Below are 25,505 nucleotides of genomic sequence, written 5' to 3'. Positions count from 1 at the left end.
ACCAAGTGAAAAAAGGTCACGGGAGGATCTGTAGCTGATTTACAGCCTCTGTTCTGTTTCTGTGTAGAGATGGTGTGTCTCTTCCCTCTAATCAACTGAGCTCCTCGCTAAGCTCTAAAGTTTTTAATTTTGGCTCTGTGCCCCCTTCTTCTTTTTTTTTTTTTTTTTTTTTTTAAATATCAGACAAACTTTATAATTCAGCACTTTGGCTGTAGAGAAGACTGCAGATAAACAGGTACAAGGTATGTAGGAGGATGTTTCATTTCTGTGTATCACCTGAGGCCAGTCACTTCACTGGTTATATGTCCGGGTTTACAACCACTTTAAAGGAAATGATATGGGGTGGCATATTGATTACAACATCCAGTTCATGTTCAACTACAATGTAATAAGTTGTACTGTCCTTTATTTTATGACTTCCATACTTTGATACATGATTAAGGTAATGTGTACATTTTTTCTTTGAATCTTAATAAGTGTTTCCTGTAACGAATATTAAAAAAAAAAAATTCTTGATAGTATTGTTGAACTGTTAAAGCTGAAGTAAGCACATAGACTTAAAGTGGGGTTCCACCCAAAAAAACAAAAATACCTCAAAAATTCTAAAAAAAACCCCAAACATTTGGATATTATTTTTTTTTTTTTTTCACTTACCTCTAAATGCCTGTTGCTAGGTGGTCCCTCGTAGTCTGCCCCTTCCTTTGCCTGGGCTGGTGACATCACTTCCCCCTCGGCACAGGAAGGGCTCCGCTCTGCTCCCTCCCTCCTGTCAATCATCTGAGGCCCATTACAGGTCTCAGGTCGCGCATGCGCAGTGGGTGCCAGGCTGTGAAGCCACAGCCCGGCGCCCACAGTTGAAATGCCGACGAGCGGAGGAGGGGGACGAGCGGGGCTTCGATCCCCGGCATCGCTGGACCCTGGGACAGGTAAGTGTCCAATTAAAAGTCAGCAGCTGCAGTATTTGTAGCTGCTGACTTTTAATTTTTTTTTTTTTTTTTTTGACGGCCCCCCTTGTGGAACTCCTCTTTAAGTTTCAAAAAAGTTACGTTTCCGGCACATGCCAGGAATGCAACTGTCACCATGGATGTGCTCTCAACCAAACTGTCAAACATCCAATGGCTGGTGTCATAATTGATCACATGTGCAGCATCAGGGCAGGTGAAGATTAAACAGAGGCCGAGATGGCATCTTCCTTGGCTGAATACGATAGGAGGGTTTACTTCCATTTTAATCACGATTTCTATAGTGTTCTCTATTGATCGTTTGCTGCAATTCACTGAAATGTCAAGCCAAAAACTTTTTAGTTTTGTGTAAAGTTGGGCAGGATTACAATCCCATCAGGTTTCGATGGTTTTCACGGGGTCTGTTGGGGACATTTACCCTCACTTCCTATCCTACTGACAAACGTTTCACCAGACAGGAAAATTTGAAACTGACCCAGTCAGAAAAGAAATGGACAGGGGTTCCTTCCCCGACTCTACTAAAAAAATAAAAAATATATATTATTCCAGTTAGTGTTGCTGTTGGATGATTCCCCTCATTTCTGTCTGGTAAAACATTGTCAGAAGGGCAGGAAGTGACGTACATCTCCCTAAAGGAACACAAGATAGCTGTGAAAACCTAGCTTGGGTTCTAATCCTTCCCCACTTTGTACCTACACTTGAACCACTTCCAGCCCTTAAGACATACCTGTACGTCTGGTGGAAGTAGTTATACCAGGATCAAGGCTGCACCTGGCATGATTCTGGTATTAAAATTTGCAGCTGGCGATTGGCTTTCCTGTAAGGCTTCATTTACACGAGGCGGATCCGTTTAGCAGAGTCCGCCAGCTCAGCAGGGGATCGCTCTGCTGTCTACCCTTACTGAGCGAGGAGGGGCCTGTCGGAGCGCCGCTGATTCCTATCGAGAGATCGGACGAAAATGGACAGCATGTCTGTTTTCATCAGATCTCATCCGATCCGCCAAGGCGGATAGCAAATGTATGGCCATACGTCTGTTTTTAGCGGATCGCATGGCAGACGGGTGTCAGCGGACACGTTTCCGCTGACATCCGTCTCCCCATAGGAGTCAATGGATGGCCGCTCGGATCCTCCTGAAAAACGGGCAGGTGGAAACCCTAACTTGTTCAAGGGGAAAACCCTAACCATAACCCCCTAACCCTAACAGGAAACCATAACCCTTACCATAACCCTAAACTTGTTCTTCAAGGGAAAAACCCTAACCATAACCCTGTAACCGAAAACCCTAACATGTTCTTAAAGGGGAAAACCCTAACGCTAATGGGAAACCCTAACCCTTACCGGAAACCCTAACTTGTTCAAGGGGAAAACCCTAACGCTAATGGGAAACCCTAACCAGAAACCCTTACCGGAAACCCTAACCATAACCCCCTAACCCTAATGGGAAACCCTAACCGCAAACCCTAACCCTTACCATAACCCTAAACTTGTTCTTCAAGGGGATAACCATAACCCACTAACCCTAAATTTCATGCAACTATGTTTGAACAAGTCGGGGGTGAAGCTCGAAGGTTGGGGTCATCTGGTTGAAATCCAACATATAGGTTAAATTCCAATTATACTTTGGCTAACAGCAATGCTAGTGGTGTATTGGATTGGATCATGCTCATTAGGGGTATACAAAAAGTCTATGAAGCATAGCAAGCAATTACAAGTTTTTAAAAAACAATTTAGTGTTTTTTTTTCATCATTTGCTATCATTTTTAAGTTTTGTAATGTTAAAAAATAGGGCACCTGTAAAAACGCTTACAAACAAATCATGGCAAAATGCCAGTACTGTGTTTTGCGTCTGAAACGTCGGAAACTTAGGCGTCTGAACTAATTTTTTTGCCTTCAAAGAAAATTCTTTAAACACAACTGCCTAAAAACGACATTAAACGAACCTGTACACATAAGATAACATTGGATGAGTTCAGGGGCAGCTGAAAAAATCAGCCAACTGCCTCTGAACATCCTTTTACCAGCAGCAGTGTACATGAGGCCTAAAGAGTACCTATCAATGCACATGCGATCACATAAGATGTAGTTTATCCCTTGTAATAGCAATAAAGTTGATTAAAAAAAGACAGTGTAAAAAATAAAAGTAAATTAAATACATTTAAAAGAGCACCCCACCCCCATGCTCATGTGCAAATGCACACATGCATGTAGGTCCTGCACGCATATGTAAACGGTGGTTGCACCACACGTGCGGTATCCTCGAGGACATCAGAGTAAGCTATAATTCTAGTGCCAGAACTCCCAGTTTTAACCTGTAAAGGGTTTTAAAGCATCACCTATGGATAGTTTACTGTACAGTAGTTGCAGTTCCCCACGTGTACGCAGTTTTAAATCATAACATTTTGACATGGGCATAGATATACTCGGCATGATGTGTTTTTTTTTTTTTTTTTTTTTTTTTTTATATATTTGACCACAAATTGGGTATTCTCTTGTATGGACTAAAATTTAAAAAAAATAATTTTTTAAATTTTTCCTAAAATTGTGCGTTTTGATAAACTGCTGCGCAAATATCATGTGACATAAAAAAATTGCAACAACCACCATTTTGTTCTCCAGGACATTGGATTTCCGAAAATTTTTAACGTTTTAGTGGTTTCATGCAATTTTCTAGCAAAAAAAAAATTTACTGATTTTTACATGTAGGAGAGAAATGTAAGAATTGGCCCAGTAAGCAAGTTATTAAACTCAATCACTTATCCATGTTGATGCTTTGAAGCTTCAAAGCCTGGAGTAAGATTGGTCACCACAAGAGGTCTGCTGTTATCATTAATGGCCAGAGAAACTTCTTTGGTGCCCTTCTGATTTAGTTTCATTGTCAGGAGGACCAAGTTACACCAAATGCCATCCCTGGCCACTGAGGCAGTCTTTTCGGACAGTGAAAGGCCAGTTGGTACAGAAATGTACTGATTTTAACAGGAATTGGGGGAAAGGGCTGGTTCCGTCTGTGCATTCCCTTCTGTGATAATTTGTGACTTTTATTGCTAAAACAAAAATAAATAATTGGTTTTATTCTTGCAGGTAAGTGGAAGTGTCATGAGCATCTACAGCGGGGATTTCGGCAACGTTGACATTAAAGGTGGCATTGAGTTTTCAATCGACTATGTGGAGCAACTGAAGGAGTTCCTGATTTACATTTACCAGTGCAGGGAACTGGCGGTAGCCGAAGCGAAGAAACAGCGATCTGACCCGTAAGACTAATAGCTGGTCTTTACCATCACTTGAGGCATAGAAACTGTGCTAATAAGCTAAATCCTAAACCTGTTTAAGCAGCAGCTCTCCTTTGAGATATAAATGCAGTCCCATACAATATAATCCTATGCAGAGTTGCACTAATACTATGGTTCAGCTCAATAAACCAAACAAAATGCAATTTATTAAAAGTCCGAAGGTCCTGAAATGTTCTTGTCAATGTCAACACCATCCACCACCTTGAAGTGTGTGATCCTTGAAATACTGCCACTACCATAAACAAAGTGCTCGCTTACCAGCTCGCACAGGCCTCCTATTATGTAAGGTCAGTGACACTTGTGGCTATGTACCCAGCCAGGGCCTTTAAGTACCGTTCGAGGATCCTCTTACGACATGCAAACCAATCGTCCAGGAGGCATTGTCAAATGTAATCCCCAAAATATAAAAGGCCCACCATAGCATAAAATCTTTAAAACTTTATTACAAATGCTCAAATGATTGCACTTGCATCAAGGAAAGTAAATCATTGCCTTTAAAAACAATAGCGCTGGCCGGCAAAAGAGCAGCAGCCCATCCTTCCAAGGACCGCAGTGATGCCAGCACATCACTCCGCCCTTTGCGTTTCGTCATAGTGACGTCGTCCGGGGAACCATTAGCCTTGAAACATCTGAATTCAGGTGGAAACTGAAAACTTTACAGAGCTTGATGGAAAAAATCAATATATGACCTAGAATAAATTGCATATCTGAAAGGATTTGTATCTTTGTCCATCCAGTCCTGAGATCTACACAGCTGACCCCATGAGGCAGCAGAGCCAAGTTGGGGACAATATTTTCTCTGTCATTTAGGAGTATGCATTGGTCACCTTCCTGCCCCGCAACCTGTGATTGGACAGTAAAGTTAATAAAACTTTATAACTTAAATTGGAACAATGGGTAACTAAAACTTTTGTTTCTGCCAGTAGTCAAGTACGTTTATTGGACCAGCCAAAGTGGCAGTTACAGGATTGAGACAAACCATTTAACACAGACGAAAGTGCTTACAATGTTCAGCTTATTTTTTAATCCATAAAAGAAGAATGCAAAACTTCCTGTAACTGCTCAATGTAAAGGAAATAAGGGAGTAATGGTCTTAAAGAAAACAAATGTAGCCACCACATGCAAGGGTTAGTTTAGGGTCAGTTTTGGGTCTGGGGTTTAGATATGCTTTCATTATATATACTTATATCATTTATAGCCCAAGCACCCCCCCCCCTCCCCAAAAGAAGGGTCTTTGCTGTAAAATATAAAGTGAATATTGTACACCCTTCACCCTTCCCAAACCCCGCTGTGCTGACCTCCATGGGCGATAAGCTGTTGGTGCCCACACAGCCGGTGTAGTAGTCTGAGATTTGAAATCACTACTGTTCTCTTTTTTTTTTTTTTTCCCCTGCATTGCCTTGTGATGGAGCAGAGTAATATGTCCCAGCGCTGACCAGTCAGAATCACTCTGATCTGTCCCAAAAATGCTGCACAAAAAAGGGGGAGAAGAGCGGAGATTTCAAATCCTGGGACCGTTGCAGATCATCCCCCACGGGGGCAAGTACAGTGCGGATCGGTGGGGAGGAGAGTGTACAATATTCACTTTTTTTTTTTTTTTTTTCTTTTTTTCAGAATGGGTGAACTTACACCTTTTAAAGGGGAGCTCCACTCGTTTCTATGTTTATTAAAAAACAGCAGTTCAAAAAGTTGTAGCTGCTGACTTTTAAAAAAACCGCACACTTTCCTGTCCCATGGTCCAGTGATTTGCTCACCCCAGCTGTTTTGATAGTGCGAATGTCCCCTTTTGGGTGGAGCTCCACTTTAAGTACCCAGGACAAATTTATATATTTAAAAAGATCAGGCACATTTTATTAGTAAAAAGGAATGTTGGGTTTCAAAGGAATAATATTCCTGGCCTTGTTCTGTAACCTTTTTGACTTTCCACTTCCAAAGTACTTATTCCAGCATGTACATTTATCTTTTCCTATAGATATGTGAAGGCCTATTTGCTCCCAGAAAAGGCGAAGATGGGTAAAAGAAAAACCGCTGTGAAGAAGAAGACGCTGGACCCGGTTTACAATGAAATACTGAGGGCAAGTATTTATAGGTTACCAAATGTTGGAGGCTTATAGAAGATTAAACCGGAACTCCAGCCAAAGATCTTTCATTAGGCTTTAGTTAGTGTCACGTTTTTCCAGGCTTTTCCTCCAGTCTGTAACCCCACTAGAGATTTTCCATCACTTCTATCTTTGCCATAATCATACAAGAAATGGGGGAACTGTAAGAGAAAGTCATGGAAAGGACGTTGGGGGGGGGGGGGGGGGGCTCGGTGTTGGGAGAGAATCAAAGTGAAGCACATCGGCTCAGCTACAACGAAACTTGCTGTATTCTATGACTCGTATTATCAAAACATCTAGTTGGCTAAATTTTTTTTTATTTTTTGTTTTCTTTAGATTGAGGTGCTCAAAAACAAATGCCTTATTTTTTTTCCCACTAGATCGGTGGTCTTCAAACTGTGGCACAGGGGTCAGATGCAGCCCTTTGCTTGTCTTTATCCTGCCCTTAGGGGTGCCATTTTATTGGCACCAATGATGGGGCACAATTCCTCCCAATGATGGGGCACAATTCCTCCCAATGATGGGGCACAATTCCTTCCACTGACACCAGTGATGGGGGATTTTTTACTCCTGCCCCCTTAAAGTCTGAAGGACAGTAAACCGGCCCTTTGTTTAGAATGTTTGGAGACCCCTGCACTAGATGCTTCAATCATATGAAATGGTTATACAACCTAGAATGTGTGTGTCCTATGCCTACATACTTTTGCTAATAGGTGTCCCTCATTCCCATCTCATAAAGTTGGGAGGTATGCATATAGACCCCAAAGAGTCATTTAAAAATACAATAGAAGATTCTAACCAGTGCCAGAGCAAGGTGAGATTTGCACATACAGTGGCTTCAACCCTTTCTTGCTTCATCCAAAATGAAAAGATAGTTTTCTTTTATTCTTTAAAGAACGCAGAAGACATTTTGAAGTTCTGATTATTGGGGCTATAGTGCCACCTGCAGGAAAAAAATACTAGGTGCAAATCCCCCTTCTGCTAGAGGCAGTTGAGTTGGGGGGGGGGGGGGGGGGTTTAGTTTTTATTTTTTTATTTTTTTTAATCTAGCTTTCAGGTGAAACGCCTGTGACTCTAACCCACAGCCTTCCCCCACTTTATCCAAAATGAAAAAATTGACACTAGGGTTGGTGTTGCATTTCTATGTGGTGGTTTGTGTGGGTTTTTTTTATTTTTTTTATTTTACATATACATACTGAAGCCGTTCTACACTCAACTTAAACGTAGATGATATAGTGGGGATACAAAATATATTTTTCCTCAATAAAAAAACTTTATTAAACAAAAAAAAAAGTATATTCCACAGCATATACAGCATAAAAGTACATTGCAGGTTGTAACTGAGCGTATTTTCAAGGGTTGATGCAGGCAAGTCATCGGGAGTTCTTCTCCCCTCCCCATCGTGATAGGTAAACCGCAATGACATTAAAACCTATGGGTACACTCCACCATCCCCAATGATATAGGCTAGGTAAATAACCGTGTATACTGTATCTAATCAGTAGACCATTCACTACAAGGTGAGCCGGGGCTAGTAGACCTGGGGTATCCAGCCATAAGGATCATAGTTTGCAGGTGCGGCTGGAGGTATGTATGACGGCGGCAGCTTCCCCTGTGTCTCCTCCTCGACATCACAGTGGCCGTGCATCTCCTCCCTCCTAGGCCAAAAGGATCGCTTCTCCTTTCGGCCTATCAGGAAATGGGTCTTGGGACCCGCTTCCTGATTGTCCGGGAGGAGATTCAGTGTGAACATAGCGAATATTCCTTCGCTATGGTCACACAACTGGGTAGGCTCACTGCGCCCCAAGCCCACCCTTTTTTTGCAGCCTGTTCTTGCCTCTGGGTTTAATCAAAGTAAGGACGTATATTGGCGTGCGGCGAAACGGGTTAATGGCCCGTACACACGATCTAAAAATCGGGCGAAAAATACTGCTTTCGAAGCGATGGTACGATAATCGGATCTTTAGTACAGAGCTTTCGAGAGCCAATCACGACAGATAGTCCGATTTTATTATCTGATCAGACAAACTTAAAACATTTTCTCGTACGATACCAGATCATACGATTTTTATTTTTAATCAGTACAGTTGTCGTATGAAAATACAATAGAGATGCACTACAACTCCTGGTCCTCTAATAGGATCAGACCATTTTGGTCAGCAGTTGCTGCATTTATTTCGGATACCTTTTTGAGCTCCCCAACATCTGCAGCCCCAGGTGGTGTCTTCTTGGGGTGTTTGGGGACGTTGAGCTTCCTACTAAGACCAAGTTATTAAGAAAACTGTGTTTATTATGTGATTTATTATATGATAGTCTTGTATTGGACTCGGGCTGAACCCCCTACATATTGGTCTGTGGAAACGAGGTATAAACCAACATCTCCCGATGTACAAATTGACTTCTGAGGCTAGGGGCTGCCCTACCAAACTCGCCAAAATTTGGGGCCCATGGCTAGACTCACAAGACACAAGTGATACTTTGCTAAGCTTAATATCTAGCCCCCCCTCTTTAATGATGGAATGTTTGTGATGGTGACCTTGCTCAAGAGACTTCTCTTGATATGTAATTCTAATAGATAACCGTGTTGCTTGCACTCACTTTCCCTGTGCGGGAAGCAAGGGTCTCAAACTGGCGGCCCTCCAGCTGTTGCAAAACTACAAGTTCCATCATGGCTCTGCCTGTGGGAGTCATGTTTGTAACTGTCAGCCTTGCAATGCCTCATAGGACGTGTAGTTTCACAACAGCTGGAGGGCCATCAGTTTGAGACCCCTGCTAGATTTATGTTTTACTCTGGTTTTGTTTACTGTTCCTTAATAATGTGACAAACACATGGCTCCCAACTGTCCCTGATTTCGAGGAACTGTCCCTCATTTGGAACAATGTTCCTCTGTCCCTCTTTCCTCCTCATTTGTCCCTCATTGGTCTGATCTATATCAAAGAATGGGAGATAAAAAAAACTATGTTCAGTATCCCTCCCTCAGCGCACACAGAGAAAATATTGATAAAGCAATAGTCAGCAGCTGCTATACTAAAACGAGATGCATCAAATATATGTCAAAGAAAAATTTCTAAAACGTTAGCAGTGCTAGTGCAAAAATAGCAAATATTTAAAGATATCAATGAAATTGCTTAAGAGTCCACTTAAACAAAGTATCAAATGGTGATCCACTCAGTGAAAGTCCATTAAGAAAAGGCAGGTGAGTGTAAATATTAGCAGCGATCCCAAGTCTCCATCACCACACCACTTGTGCCACAGCCCTGTAGGTACCAGATCATGCTGATTAACACTTTTATCAATCAAAAGGATAATTGCTGTTCACTGGACACTTCATCTGTATTTTGCTCATTGCAAGCAATAGATTAAAAAAATTCCACATAGCGTAGTCCAGTACAACATTTATTTATTTAAAATTATCTCTCAAAAAAACACTCACAATGTTTGCATAATATAAGGGCATGTAACATCAATACTATATCAATCGTGCATTCCCCTCTAACCTCTCACTGCTCCCGCAGTGTTCCTCTGTAGATAGCTGCGTAACAACGCTCTGACGCGTTTCTGTCATCACTTTCGTTAGAGGGCATCCAGGACTACACTACACACGTGACATCCCTTCCGATTATTTTTTTTTTTTTTTTTTTTTTTCCTGTCGTACGAGAATTTCCGTCACTTAAATAACCTCCATTTTCAATATGCAACTAGCATACAAAAAAACGGACGATCTGTTGTCCAATTTTCAGATTGTGTGTACGAGTCGTTAGGCAGGCCATAGGCGGTTCAGGAAAGAAATTTGCATGATTCCCCCATCAACACAGGCATTGTTGACAAATGTGTTTCCTCGTTTGTGTGACCTTGTGTTCTCCTGCGAAGCTGCCCCCCTGGTTGAAGATTGTGATTATTGCTAGCAGTTTTAGCAGCCGCTCCCGATTGCAAGTAAAATCGGATAGGCTGGTTGTACCCACTTTGATCGATCAACTTCAGTCTTGCTCATACATTGTTCCAAAGTCAGCCAGGGCAGCAGGAGACCTAAACAGTCTATGGCCTAAAAACAATATCTTTTAGGGTTCAGTTCATTGTATAAAAAATATATTGTAGCTTACCAGGCTATAGATGTGCTGCCTGGAATTTTTTCCTAAAAATTGAAGTGTTATTCTTCTTTCATTAATATGTTCTGTTCCTCAGGGGACACAGTACATGTAGTACTTGACCGAGACATAGGATTGTATGATTTTATTTTATTTCTCCCCCCCCCCCCCCCCCCCCCTTTTTATTCCTTTTTATTGGTTGAACTAGATGGACTTCTGTTTTTCTTCTTCTTTTTTTTTTTTTTTTTCAACCAGACTCACTATATAACTTTGGGGTTGATTTACTAAAGGCAAATCCACTCTTCACTAGAAGTGCACTTGGAAGTGCAGTCGCTGTAGATCTGAGGGGAAGATCTGAAATGAGGGAAATATCTGCTGATTTAATCCAATCATGTGCAAGCTAAAATGCTGTTTTTTATTTTCCTTGCATGTCCCCCTCAGATCTGCAGCGACTGCACTTCCAAGTGCACTTGGAAGTGCACAGTGGATTTGCCTTTAGTAAATAACCCCCCATGTCTCACAAGGGGACGGGATGCAGGAGGGTGGGGCTTATCAGCTAAAATGTTCCAGTCAAGGGCTTGGAGATGAAAAATGCTGTCTCCTTGCTAGCTGCATTGTCAGTTTGTGGAGGGAGGAGCATTGTCAGGTCTGACCTCACAGCAATCCTTGGACAGCGCATAGAAAGATGGGTCAGAGCACTACAGAACACATTAATAAAAATGAAGGGTAGATTTCCCTTGAAACACACTTCCTGTCTTGGGCAACAACGCTCACTTGCTGTAATGCATCTGTGGAGGGCATTGTTACTCTAGGAAGGAAGTTTGATGTTACTACAGAATTAGTTTTTGGGGGTCCCCTTAGTCAATGTTACCCAGAACGGGGAGTGATTGGATACAGTGCGAGGTTCATAATTGGCTGAGGAAACCAATGGGAACATCTCCTCATTTGCTAGGCCCAAATCGATCCTAAAAGACCACCATGGGTTGCAGAATAACAAAAGTATTGTTTAACTGTAGGTTGCAGCATTTTCCAGGCATCCTTCAAGCCCATCTCCGCTATAAGCCTAGAAAATGCTGAAGGGCCTCTGGGCATAGGTCCCGACAGGGTAGTGACAGAAAATGTATCCAAAGTGACATCTGAAATATTAATCACACACTACAAGGTCGAGGATGTTGGGGAGATGAGCTAAAATTGAGGCCACTAACTTTAAGATAGCGTATATAAATAACCGTGCTTAGGATAAAGAAATAGGTCTGCTGCCTCCCCTAATAGGGCTTCCCTAGGGGAACTCTAAATGAAAAACCAACAGAATGGTGGGGTGCTACCTACTGGTAATCGGTGAAAAAAGGTAAGTGGGGGGGGGGGAGGCAGAAGACTGCACCAAAGATATGTTAACCCCAACAATGCTCAATGCATGTAATCCCAACCTCAGATAGTGTCAGTGCTTCAAGTATAAGTGGGTAATACACTAAACATAAGCACCCTATAGAATGTGTACCTGAACTACTGTGCAGGAAATCCCCTATGATAGCCCCAGAACACGACCTATGAATGTGTACAAAAACGTGAAAAAATTACATGTACGTCCCAATAGCTAAAAGGCCAAAAAAGTATGGGACATAATTACACAAATACAACATATAGTGAGTTCCTGGTGGTAATTGCTCCAACTACCACAATGTTACAGTGAATGAAAAATAATAAACCAGTGAAGATCAACCACAATCAAGAATATCCCATGTGTAATATCCTGGTATAGAAATATGCCAGAGTGCCAGAAGTAAAACCACACTTCAAGGGCATAAATAAATCCGTATAAGATGGGAATAAAGTCACATATAAATGAGTGAATGACCGTTCATATAGTGTGTGTCTGATGTTCCTCAGGTATATAACAGAGACCAAATGGTGACTTGAGTGCTCGCAGTATCCTCAGATGACTATTGTGCTTCCCCTGAAGGGTCCCCACTCACCAAATCCAATCACCCCAGCGGGGCAATGCACGTGTAGATGTAGTTACTGCGACCAGTCCACCACCGTAACTGTTATTGTTCCAGAAGTATACCTCTGACTTCAGGTAGATTAAGCGTGATCCTTAATGAGTCCCTCATGGGAGAAAAAGATATAGACTCCCATGGTGTAGTAAAATTGCGTTCATTTATTAAAAGCAGTAAAAAAACAAAAAAAAAGAGGTATACTTCTGGAACAACATTAACAGTTACGGTGGTGGACTGGTCGCAGTAACTACATCTACACGTGCATTGCCCCGCTGGGGTGATTGGATTTGGTGAGTGGGGACCCTTCAGGGGAAGCACAATAGTCACCTGAGGATACTGCGAGCACTCAAGTCACCATTTGGTCTCTGTTATATACCTGAGGAACATCAGACACACACTATATGAACTGTCATTCGCTCATTTATATGTGACTTTATTCCCATCTTATACGGATTTATTTATGCCCTTGAAGTGTGGTTTTACTTCTGGCACTCTGGCATATTTCTATACCAGGATATTACACATGGGATATTCTTGATTGTGGTTGATCTTCACTGGTTTATTATTTATTATATTAAATTCACTGTAACATTGTGGTAGTTGGAGCAATTACCACCAGGAACTCACTATATGTTGTATTGGGTAATTATGTCCCATACTTTTTTGGCCTTTTAGCTATTGGGATGTACATGTAATTTTTTCACGTTTTTGTCCATACACTCATAGGTCGTGTTCTGGGGCTATCTTGGGGGATTTCCTGCACGGTAGCTCAGGTACACGTTCTATAGGGTGCTTATGTTTAGTGTATTACCCACTTATACTTTACAGACACATTAATACTTGAAGCACTGACACTATCTGAGGTTGGGATTACATGCATTAAGCATTGTTGGGGTTCACATATCTTTGGTGCAGTCTTCCGCTTCCCCCCCCCACCTCCACTTACCTTTTTTCACCGATTACCAGTAGGTAGCGCCACTTACCCCATCTTTCTGTTTGGTTTTTCACTAACTTTAAGATGTCCACGGAGAAGGGCAGAGGAATATATAGGTTTATGAAAACACATTGTTGACCTTCCAAAATGCAGCGTGGGAATATGTATCTACCCTTGGTATCCATAATTTGTTGTATACATGTACACCGTATACAGTCTCTGGGAGAACGGAGGAGCACTCCCCAGGAAATAAATGCGTATCCTAGAGGCAGAGCACCGCAGACCCACAGCGCTGGACAGCCAATCACTTCACCGTGTTGTTACTACAAAACTCCTGCCCCTCTCCTCATCACCATAGCATAAGGAAGAGGCGTGTTCTGTAGCCCACAAAGAGAACTCGGGAAGGGGTGACAACACTGCTTGGGATTTCAATGAAGTGTTAAAAGTGGTTTACAGGAAATTAGGAGTTGAGATTGTTGTTCTGCAGTACTTGTACCATTTTAAATAGGTAAGGCATGGGGAACTGTGTGTATATGAGCTTTTAAAGTAAATGTATGAGAAAAAAAAAAGGAAAATAAATCTCTCTGCAATACACACAAACACGCTCTACCAACCTTTTCACTGCCTCACAAATGCAACCTATTGTATAAATTTTGCAGCACCACAATCGCAGCATTGTACTAGGATGGCCATGTTAGTTTGTGGTCAGGGACCGTAAAACGTGGCACCCACCGATTTTTTTTTTTTTTTTTTTTTTTTTTTCCACCCTTTCCCCAGTCACCCGTGTAAAAGAGGCCTTAAAGCCCACTGCAAAAAAGTTTTACTTTAGTTTTAATAGCGATTCGTGTCCCTATTGGAAAATCTGTAAATCTCAAATTGTTTGGTGCATCGATTAAGTGCTGTGTACATAAATGACCGTTTATTAAATGTGTGTTTGTTTTTTTTTTTTTTGTTTTTTTTTTTTCCCCCTCTTCAGTATAAGATTTCCAAGCAGTCTCTTCTGGCACAAACTCTGAACCTGTCGGTGTGGCATCATGATGCACTGGGCCGGAACAGCTTTTTGGGTGAAGTTAATGTAAATTTAGGGACGTGGGACTGGAGTGACACACAGAGGAAATGGTATCAGCTGGAACCACGAGTAAGTTGGGGAGCCACTACCGCACAATGCTTCTCTGATGTGTACAGGAGCAGCAACAGCCACGCTGCTTGGAGGGGGGAATCACAAAACCTAAAATGTTAAGTGCCTCTAGCGTGGACTGACGTCACCAGAATGGTTAAATGCAACTTTACTGGCCGCTGCTTTACAGTCATGTTACTGGCCTCACTTATTTTTTGGGATCCTGTATAACCTATATTCTACACAGGGCTTTTTTTCTCAGAGAAAAGGTGCAGGATCTCGACCATGCCCACCACACACACATACCTGCCAAATGGCATAAAATAGTAGCTCTTCCCTCTGCATACAACCCCCTCCCTCCACTTCCCTCATCTTTTCCCCCCTCCTGAAAAGCTCCACCATCTGTCATGTGTCTTACCTTTGTTGCAATATTAAACTGAAACACCTATCCGGCTGTAGTACCTCCTAGGCATACTATACTATACTTCAGTCACTTGCAAGGGAGAACATGCAGTAGGAGCATCAACTGGTCGCCAGGGAAAAAATTAAGACCACAGAGGGTGCAGCCTACCACGCACCCTCTCCTGCCCATGACTGCACTGAACCCTGGGCACCTGTTCTGTATCTCCCTTGTCCCTGTCCGGCACTCAGTGGGATCTGTGCAGGAGATCTAACTTGTGGGAGCTACTGGGAGATAAGCTATCACTTGTAAACACAAAAGCTGGACTTCAGTGTTACCAAGTGATAGTGGTGAGCAGGGAGCAGAAGACCTGAGCCAGAGGTGGTGGAACGAAGTTCCTGCTGAAAAAAAGCCCTGATTCTACAGCAATTTAATGTAATACGGTGGACAAAAATCAGAATTCAAGGAAGCCTGCATGTGTATTCCTAGAGGTGCATCCTCCCCAAAAACATACTCATCCATTCTATGGGTATTCTGGGGAAAGTGGCTTCTGAAGTTTGGCTTCCTCTGTCCTCTCTCCACCCCCAGCCTGTGATTGGGCAATGAAAAAGTAGGACAATGGTATGGACTTTTCCATGCTCTTTGCTCCTGTAAGCATGTATACATTGTTAGACTGACATCACGATGCAACATAATGGAGTCTGCATTGGCTTTGATGGCTGGCCACTCTCCTGGCACTTTTAAGTCACAGAATGCTAACCAAAGTTTTGGTTGCTACATTACTTTTACCTGCATTGCCACTAGTTGTATCATATGGTTACTTATTGAACGATGACCTGTGACTCAAACCCACCTTTTGAGAAAGAAAATGATGAATGCACCCATATTACAAAAAGAAGAAAATGTACAATAATCATTTTGTTTGCATTGGAGCCTGGAAAGCATTGCAACCGCAATCAGTTAATCGCTGGCTACTGCAGACTATTCCTTCAGGAGTCCCAGTGGCGGCCTGTGCATTAAGGGCGCACGGGCGTCGCCCCCTCTCTCTTGCCACCCCCTCTATCACCAATAGATAGATTCATGCATTGCATGAATCCAATCTATGGCCGCCGCTGCCACCCCCTGAATTACAGCGGCGGGGGGTGTTTTTGAAGCACCTGATTAGAGCCATAGGCTCTAAAAGGCGTAAAAAAAGTGACCTGCGAGCGCCATGCTGGGCGCTCGCAGGTCACTCAGCTGTGTTAGAAAAGCGAATATTCGCTTTCCTAATACTAAACCGCCTCACCGACAATCAGGTGCTCAGGTCTGTTACCCGTCACCTGATTGGCTGAAACGACAGGCGCCACTGTTGGATCCCTATCAGGGGGAGAGGACGGGAGATGAGGACTGCAGGAGACGTACAAAGGTCCCCGCTCGTCGCTGTCACCCACTGCCCCACCAAGACAGGGTAAGTGACAGGCAGACAGCTAGCAGGCAGGGGTCACAATGACAGCATTTGATGGGCACACTGGCTGCGATTGATTTTTTTTTTTTTTTTTTTTTTTTCTTCAAAAATTATTTGCCCCCCCCCAAAAAAAAATTTGAGCACCAGCCACCACTGCTCCAGGTCCATTAGTTGGTTGCATTGTGGCCTTGGCTGCAGTGCTGCCCAACGAACGCAGTGGAGAGGGGGGTAGGGGGGTGTTCATTTTTGCTGCTGGTGTGAAGCAAAGCATCACAGCCGCAGCATGTGTGCACCCCCCTCCACTGCCTTTGCAGCATGGGGTGGGGTAAAAACCAGGCTCAGCTGTGTAATTTTTACCAATTTCCCAACCAAAAGTTTAAACAAGCTTGGTGTCCCTCCTCCACGATGGCAGATGGGGATTTTTATCCTTTTCACAGATCCGTGTGAAATGGATGGTGGGACTGTGCAAGCCCTTTTAATCCTTCAATGTATTTGGAGGGAGAAAACGGACGCACTCCCAAGGAAGATGGACTCCCCGCAGTACTGTCTCTATTAACCACTTCAATACCACGGACGTCATATGACGTCCTGTGCTTTGAGCAGGTATATCTGAATGATGCCTGTAGTTACAAACATCAGATATTGCCGGTTTCAGCCGGCGAATCTCTACACCATAGGAACGATCATAGCGGCCGTTCCGCCGCATGATCGTTCCTATGGGAGGCGAGAGGGGACGTCCCCCCAACCCCCCCTCCCGCCGCCCTCCGGTGCTTGCTCCGACTCACGTTACGATCGGTGAGGCGGAGAGTGGATCCGCCGGCGCCGGATGTAGATCATAGAGATTTCCAGCGGACCAGATGGTCCCCGGAGTCTCTATGATTGTCGGAGGCCGGGCGCGATGTTATGACGTCACGCCCGGCCTCTCCATTTAAGAAAACAGCGCCGCTTCGGCTGGGAAGCGGCGATCGTGTTTTTTTTATTTTTTATTTCAGGCTTCCCAGCCTAGTGGTGAGATATGGGGTCTTATTGACCCCATATCTCACTATTAAGAGCACCTGACATGTCATATTGTTATTACAAGGGATGTTTACATTCCTTGTAATAGGAATAAAAGTGATCAATTTTTAATTTTTTTCAAAAAAGTGTCAAAATAAAAAAAATAAAATATAATTAACAATAAAAAAAAAAAAAAAATTTTTAAAGCGCCGCTATCCCCGTGTGCTCGCACGCAGAAGCGAACGCATACGTAAGTCCCGCCCACATACGAAAACGGTGTTCAAACCATACATGTGAGGTATCGCCGCGAACGATGGAGAGAGAGCAATAATTTTGGCCCTAGACCTCCTCTGTAACTCAAAACATGTAACCAGTAAAAAAATTTCAAGCGTCGCCTATGGGGATTTTTAAGTACCGAACATTGGCACCATTCCACGAGCGTGTGCAATTTTGAAGCGTGACATGTTTAGGTATCTATTTACTCGGTGTAACTTCATCTTTCACAAAATGCAAAAACATTGGGCTAACTTTACTGGTTTTTTTTTTTTTTTAACACAAAACAGTTTTTTTCCCAAAAAAAAGCGTTCGAAAAATTCCTGCGCAAATACTGTGTGAGATAAAAAGTTGCAACAACCGCCATTGTATTCTCTAGGGTCTTTGCTTAAAAAACATATATAATGTTTGGGGGTTCTATGTAATTTTCTAGCAAAAAAATGATGATTTTTACATGTAGGAGCGAAGTGTCAGAATTGGCCCGGTATTGAAGCGGTTAAGGGAGCTTTTTTTTTTTTTTTTGTTTTTTTTGTCCCCCCCCAAACAATGTAATCGGAGCACATGGCTTTATCTTTCAGACCCCGGCTGCTGGTATTGGGTTGGAGAACAGAGGAGAGATGAAGCTCGCTTTGAAATATGTTCCGATGTCATCCTCCGGTAAGTACAGTAAATGAAAAGATGATGGTGCCTGGCCTTGCAAAAGCTGTATTGTTCAGTCTATGCACATGCAGTAATGTTTTAATAGATTTTGCTGCTTGCATTTTGACCTGACCTCACCTGAGTTAACCACCTGCTTACCAGGCACTTTCACCTGCTTCCTGCCCAATTTTCAGCTTTCAGTGCTGTTGCAATTTGAATGACCATTGCACGGTCGTGCAACACTGTAGCCAAATGACATTTTTAGCAATTTTTCACACAAATAGACCTTTCTTTTGGTGGTATTTAAACATCACAGGAGTTTTTATTTTTTTGCTAAAAAAAAAGACCAAAAACTTTGAAGAAAAGCTTCATAGCGTGTTATAAAATTTTACAAACCAGGTACTTGAGGTGATTGTAGCCGTATTAGTGCAATTGTGACAGAGAAAATTGAGTGCTGTCCGTGATACTTTTTTATTTGCACTAACATATAGTGCAATCAGCAGTACTGATTGACACATTTTTAGCAGAATGTAAAAAAAAAAAATACAAATCAATGGTAATAAAGATAGCAGCAGAGTTAGTGAGATAAGTTATCTCACTAACTCTGTTGCTATCTTTGTTGCAATTGATTTGTATGTGTTTGTTTTTCTTTTTTCTTTTTTTTTTTTTTTTTAACATTCTGCTAAAAATTTGTGAATCAGTACTGCTTGTTAGTGCAAATAAAAAAAGTATCTCGCAAACCAGGTAATTATTCTCCATGACTGGTGGGCACTGATTGGCGGGAAATGTGGGGACCGATGTCCCTGTAACAGAAGCCGTTTACCAGCTTTATTCTTTGATAACCGGCTTCTGTTTACCACGTGATCAGCTGTCAGCCAATCACAGCTGATCACAGAAGTAAAGGGCTGCAGTGACCGGCCCTTTACCTGGTTCTGTAATGGACTTGACGATCAGAGCGTGCCGCCCGCATGCCAGCCATGTTATCACGGGAGGAAATCTATGGACGCCCTCCTGGCACTGGAAGCCTGCGCTGTAGGCGTCTACCGGCTTTAGCACGTGCAGAAAGCGGTTAAACTGTTTAGGTAACCAGAATTCTCCCCAACCCTCCCTCTCCCCATCCAGACAATGTCCCAGTGTTATTTTTTTTTCTTTTACCTTGTTTGTGTAGTGTGAAACATTGCAAAATCGCCTGCGGCTGTGAAGGGATCAGCAGGCTTCCTGATGTCAGTTCTGACTCATGTAGGCACATCCCCAATAACTACTTCCCAGGATAAACGTACGCATGGGGGGGAAAAGAAAAGGCTGAGGGGGCGATAAGTGGAGTTCTGTAGCCCAGCAGGGGAGAACTCAAGCAGGGCTGACAACACTGCTTGGGTTTTCTGTGCATTAGAAGCACTCTGTTGTCAGTTCGCTATGGGAAGTTAGGAGCCCACTGGATTTTTTATAAGGATCACAAGGTCATTTTAGTATTTTATAAAAACTAAAAAATGGGCAAATGTGCATGTGTTGCAGAAATGTACTGCGTATTCTTCTTGCCCATGTATGCATCTTAATGCATGTTTTCCTGGTGCTTTTTTGAAAGCTGCAATAAAATAAGCTGAGAGATTGAAAAAAAAAAAATCTGCTTTCACAATGCAATAGATGCACACAAATGTGTGTTAGTGTTATCATGCACTGTCTGCATACATAACCAATAGCTGTCACCAGAACAAGAGTTGAAGGTAAATAATTTTCAGTGAGGACAATGAGGATGGATGACAACGCTCACAATGGGAGTTCCCTTAAAGCGGAATTCCAGGGATGATATATTTTTCATCAAACGTACCAAGTTGGCCAAAGTGATACCTGATCTTTCCTCTGTGGAGGCTGTAAAGCACTGCAGTAACCTAAGCTACTACAGTGATGGCTACGGTCTTCCAGGTCTATGCATTTTTCTTAGTGATCGCACAGCGTCCTCTTATTCAACAAGGTGGGGATCGTGATGTCACAGCCCCTCCTCCCCACCTTATCCAATCAGAATGCTTTTCATTCATTTTGAAAAATGCTAGGCATTCTCTGAATGGTGCCATGTTGAGTGAGGTACACGCTGAGGTTGCTGTCCAGAATGGCAGATGTTTGGCACACCACAGAACGATCTGGTGTAAGAATTTGAGCTGCTACCTCCTGTGTAATCGATGAAAAGAGGGAAAAAACAGGAAGAGCCACCTAAGTGCAGTATTAAGATCACTATTTAATGGCAAGGTACTTAAAATCGCTCACATGAGAGGAGCAAAAAACAGGCTCATCTGTTCCCAGTAGTCCAGGTGGCTCCCAGTGTCTGGAATTGGCTCAATGCGTGGCTGTGTGTGTGTGTATAGAATCCTCAGCACGTCCTGTGGCCACCAGGAAGGCATCCGGAACTAGCGTGGAGCGCACGTAAATTACATCACGGACAGCGGGGATACATCCGGAGGAACAGTATAATAAAATGGACAGACAGGCTACGCACTCGGAGCATTGGCTCCTTCTACAGGCCTCGCTGTCTTAGTTGCGTTAGCTTTGCGTTTTTTATTATTATTTTATTGTTAGTTGTTGATACCTTTTACTTCCTGTGTAATGCCTGGTGAGCCTCGAGAACAAAGCACTCAGCCTGGGAAGTCTCTGTAAACCTCCATGTACAATCCGTGCAGAAAATGGAGAAAGGCTGGTGTCCTCCTCCGCCTCCTCCTCCACCTCACGATCATGAAGAAAGTGCAATATTAAAAGATTTATTGTTGCGCACCAGGGGATTAAAAACCCTTACAAGATTGTAGTAGGAACCTCAGATGATATGCAGGAGCAAGGAGACAGTGAAGGCGGCCTGGGTTTTCAAATTCTCGCTGGAATGCACACGGTCTATGTGGCGTCAGGTGACGGCGGGGGCTGGTAACGCACTTTGGAGCAGGCGTGGCTCCTTCGTCAGACCTACGCCCATATTTTCCAGGTGCGCTTAGAAGAGGTGAAGAGGAGTAGTATGGACCCGGTAATTGGATGATTGTGGAGTCGGGATTGTGTTGCCGGAGACACGCTAGGAATGCAGCCTATTGCAGCTATACACACATATACAAACACATGGATCATGTCGTTATGGTAAATAGCAATGATGCAGATCTGGGTGCCTTGAAGATGATAGTTTATTTTCATCCAGAAAAGCCCCCAACATCAAAGGGAAAATGGCACCCAGCAAATTGTGCAGTTCTGACCCAAGCCGATTGCAGCCATTTATTTATTGGCACTTTTCTCCTGCAGCCTTTTTTTTACTGGCACTTTTCTCCTGCTACGGGCATTTGCGGGCAAACCTTTTTTTATCTTGGAGCTTTGGGGTATTTTTATTCAGTATGGGATTGTATTTTGTTTTTATCATCCTTATTTATAAATAAGATATAAACTGTTTTTCTTTCCCAGGTTATGTTTTTAAGGATATAGATTAGATAGATCAATATCTCTATATCTATGTATGTACATATTTTTGTTTGTTACACTTTTGGGGTGATATTATTGTTGAAACACACATGTACTTACTGTGTGTAGAGATAGAGGATATATATATAACAGTGTAAATTTGCTGTCCCCTCAAAATAACTCCACACACAGCCAATAATGTCTAAACCGCTGGCAACAAAAGTGAGTACACCCCTAAGTGAAAATGTCCAAATTGGGCCCAAAGTGTCAATGTTTTGTGTGGCCACCATTATTTTCCAGCACTGCATTAACCCACTTGGGCATGGAGTTCACCAGAGCTTCACAGGTTGCCACTGGAGTCCTCTTCCACTCCTCCATGATGACATCACAGAGCTGGTGGATGTTGGAGACCTTGCGCTTCCATTTGAGGATGTCCCACAGATGCTCAATAGGGTTTAGGTCTGGAGACATGCTTGGCCAGTCCATCACCTTTACTCTCATCTTCTTTAGCAAGGCAGTGGTCGTCTTGGAGATGTTTGGGGTTATGTTGGAATACTGCCTTGCGGCCCAGTCTCCGAAGTAGGGGGGATCATGCTCTGCTTCAATATGTCACAGTACATGTTGGCATTCATGGTTCCCTCAATGAACTGTAGCTCCCCAGTACCGGCAGCACTCATGCAGCTGTCAGACCATGACACTCTCACCACCATGCTTGACTGTAGGTAAGACAAACTTGTCTTTGTACTCCTCACCTTGTTGCCACCACACACGCTTGACACCATCTGAACCAAATAAGTTTATCTTGGTTTCATCAGACCACAGGACATGGTTCCAGTAATCCATGTCCTTAGTCTGCTTGTCTTCAGCAAGCTGTTTGCGGGCTTTCTTGTGCATCATCTTCAGAAGAGGCTTCCTTCTGGGATGACAGCCATGCAGACAAATTTGGTGCAGTGTGCGGCGTATGGTCTGAGCACTGACAGGCTAAACCCTTCAACCTCTGCAGCAATGCTGGCAGCACTCGTACATCTATTTCCCAAAGACAATCTCTGTATATGATGCTGAGCATGTGCACTTAACTTCTTTGGTCGACCATGGCGAGGCCTGTTCTGAGAGGAACCTGTCCTGTTAAACCGCTGTATGGTTTTGGCCACGTGCTGCAGCTCAGTTTCAGTGTCTTCTTATAGCCTAGGCCATCTTTGTTTAGAGCAACAATTCTTGTTTTCAGATCTTCAGAGTTCTTTGCCATGAGGTGCCATGTTGAACTTCCAGTGACCAGTATGAGAGAGTGAGAGCGATAACAATGAAAATTCACACCACCTCCCCACCACCTGAGACCTTGTAACACTGAGTCACATGACACTGGGGAGGGAAAATGGCCAATTTGGTCATTTTCACTTAGGGGTGTACTCACTTTTGTTGCCAGCGGTTTAGACATTAATGGCTATGTGAGTTATTTTGAGGGAACAGCAAATTTACACTGTTATACAAGCTGTACACTCACTACTTTACATTGTAGCAAAGTGACATTTCTTCAGTGTTGTCACATGAAAAGGTATTCTAAAATCTTTACAAAAATGTGAGGGTGTACTCTTGTGAGATACTGTGTATATAGAGGTTGTTCTTTGTTATATATACAGATGGGTGTTTGGAGGTCTTTTTCGTTCCAACATTTTGTTTTGAAATGCGTTTATATGGATTCAAGACTCGTGTGTGTGATATAAATATCTATTTGCTGTTGCTCCTAGTGCTGTGTTCATGCATGTCTTGTCCAGGATTTTAATCTTCAATAAAACTTGGAAACTTTATGCTGGAAGTGCCCCCACTTTTTTTTGTCAGGTTGGCAACACTGCCACAGCGTCCCCTGGCATTTTGCGGAATACCACCAGAAATCTACCAATGGCCTAAAAGTATGGGTCATCAAATCCATCCCTGCTAGTTACCCCGAGGCAGAGAGATTCCAGCGTCTCTGCCAAAGGGAAACTTACTGGATATATGCCCTAGACGTGCTCTCAAAAGGGGGTATTAATGAAGAATTAGAAATAAACACTGCACTATAGAACTGGTACACCATACTATGACATCATGCATAAACGGAACTTTTTACTAACGTTTTCTTGACCGCTGCCTCCCACAGGAAACATTGCTTCATTTGTCATTCACAACCAAATAATCGACCCACAACATAGACAAGGTATCTGCGCCTGACCCCCTCACCTCTTATAAGCCCACCAGGCGAATATGGGCGTAGGTCTGACAGAGCCGCGCATGCTCAAACACATTACCGCCCTCACCTGATGCAACATTGGCCGCGTGCGTTTCAGCGTGTATTCTATTGTATTTGACCCCTTCGCAAAACATTGTTAGTACTTAGTACTTGGTGGAGAAACCCATGTTGGCAATCAGAGGTCAGACGTTTCTTGTATCTGGCCATCAGGTTTGCACACATCTCAGGAGGGATTTTGTCCCACTCCTCTTTGCAGATACTCTCCAAGTCATTGGGGTTTCGAGGCTGACATTTGGTAAATTGAACCTTCAGCTCCCACCAAATATTCTATGGGATTAAGGTCTGGAGACTGGCTAGGCTACTCCAAGACCTTAATGTGCTTCTTCTCGAGCCACTCCTTCTTCTTTTTTTTTTTCTTTTTTTTTTTTTTGTGTTGGCCGCGTGTTTCGGGTCATTGTCATGCTGGAAGACCCATCCACGACTCATTTTCAATGCCCTGGCTAAGGGAAGGAGGTTCTCACCCAAGATGTGACGGTACATGGCCCCGTCCATTGTCCCTTTTGATGCAGTGAAGGTGTCCTGTCCCCTTAGCAGAAAAAGACCCCCAAAGCATAATGTTTCCACCTCAATGTTTGATGGTAGGGATGGTGTTCTTGGGGTCATAGGCAGCATTCCTCCTCCTCCTCCAAACATGGTGAGTTGAGTTGATGCCAAATATCTTGATTTTGGTCTCCTCTGACCACAACACTTGCACCCAGTTCTCCTCTGAATCTTTCAGATGCTCATTAGCAAACTTCAGACAGGCCTGTACATGTGCTTTCTTGAGCAGGGGGACCTTGGGGGCGCTGCAGAATTGGGGTCCTTCATGGTGTATTCTGTTACCAATTGTTTTCTCGTGACTATGGTCCCAGCTGCCTTGAGATCATTGACAAGGTTCTCCCTTTTAGTTCTGGGCTGATTCCTCACCGTTCTCATGATCATTGAAACTCCACGAGGTGAGATCTTGCATGGAGCTCCAGACCGAGGGAGATTGACGATTTTTGTGTTTTTTCCATTTGCGAATAATTGCACTAACTGTTGTCACCCTCTCACCAAGCTGCTTTGTGATGGTCTTGTAGCCCATTCCAGCCTTGTGTAGCTCTACAATCTTGTCCCTGACATCCTTGGGCAGCTCTTTGGTCTTGGCCATGGTAGAGAGATTGGAATCTGATTGCTTCTGTGGACAGGTGTCTTTTTTTTTTTTCTTTTTTTTATACAGGTAACAAGCTGAGATTAGGAGCACTCCCTTTAAGAGTGCTCCTAATCTCAGCTCATTACCTGTATAGAAGACACCTGGGAGCCAGAAATTTTGCTGATTGATGGGGGATCAAATACTACTTTCACTCTTCAAAATGCAAATCAATTTAACTTTTTTGAAATGCATTTTTCTGGATATTTTTTGTTCTATCTCACTGTTAAAATCTACCATTAAAATTATAAACTGATCCCCCTTTTTTTTTTTCTTTTGTCAGTGGGCAAACATACAAAATCAGCAGGGATCAAATATATATATATTTTTTTCCCTCGCTGTATGCCTGATTCCCACTACAATCTTGTAAGTAGGGTTGCACCGATACCAGTTTTTTAA

The 25,505-nt window shown here is 43.0% G+C and overlaps 1 protein-coding gene across 15 annotated transcripts in view; it reads left to right on the top strand.

Moving 5' to 3' along the window:
- The window catches only part of LOC141126887 (synaptotagmin-like protein 2), a 129,575-nt gene that overhangs the window by 93,923 nt on the left and 10,147 nt on the right, over positions 1 to 25,505 (top strand). For all 15 annotated transcript variants that reach the window (XM_073612927.1, XM_073612938.1, XM_073612937.1 and 12 more), the window contains 4 exons: positions 4,041 to 4,210; positions 6,222 to 6,324; positions 14,342 to 14,503; positions 18,174 to 18,252. In XM_073612927.1, coding sequence (XP_073469028.1) covers positions 4,041 to 4,210; positions 6,222 to 6,324; positions 14,342 to 14,503; positions 18,174 to 18,252 — 514 coding nt within the window. The remainder of the gene's footprint in view (positions 1 to 4,040; positions 4,211 to 6,221; positions 6,325 to 14,341; positions 14,504 to 18,173; positions 18,253 to 25,505) is intronic.

The sequence above is a fragment of the Aquarana catesbeiana genome, linkage group LG02 (genome assembly GCF_042186555.1).
Source record: "Aquarana catesbeiana isolate 2022-GZ linkage group LG02, ASM4218655v1, whole genome shotgun sequence".
Taxonomy (NCBI): domain Eukaryota; kingdom Metazoa; phylum Chordata; class Amphibia; order Anura; family Ranidae; genus Aquarana; species Aquarana catesbeiana.
Note: the sequence above shows the minus strand (reverse complement) of the source record. Positions and strands in the feature narration are given on the sequence as shown.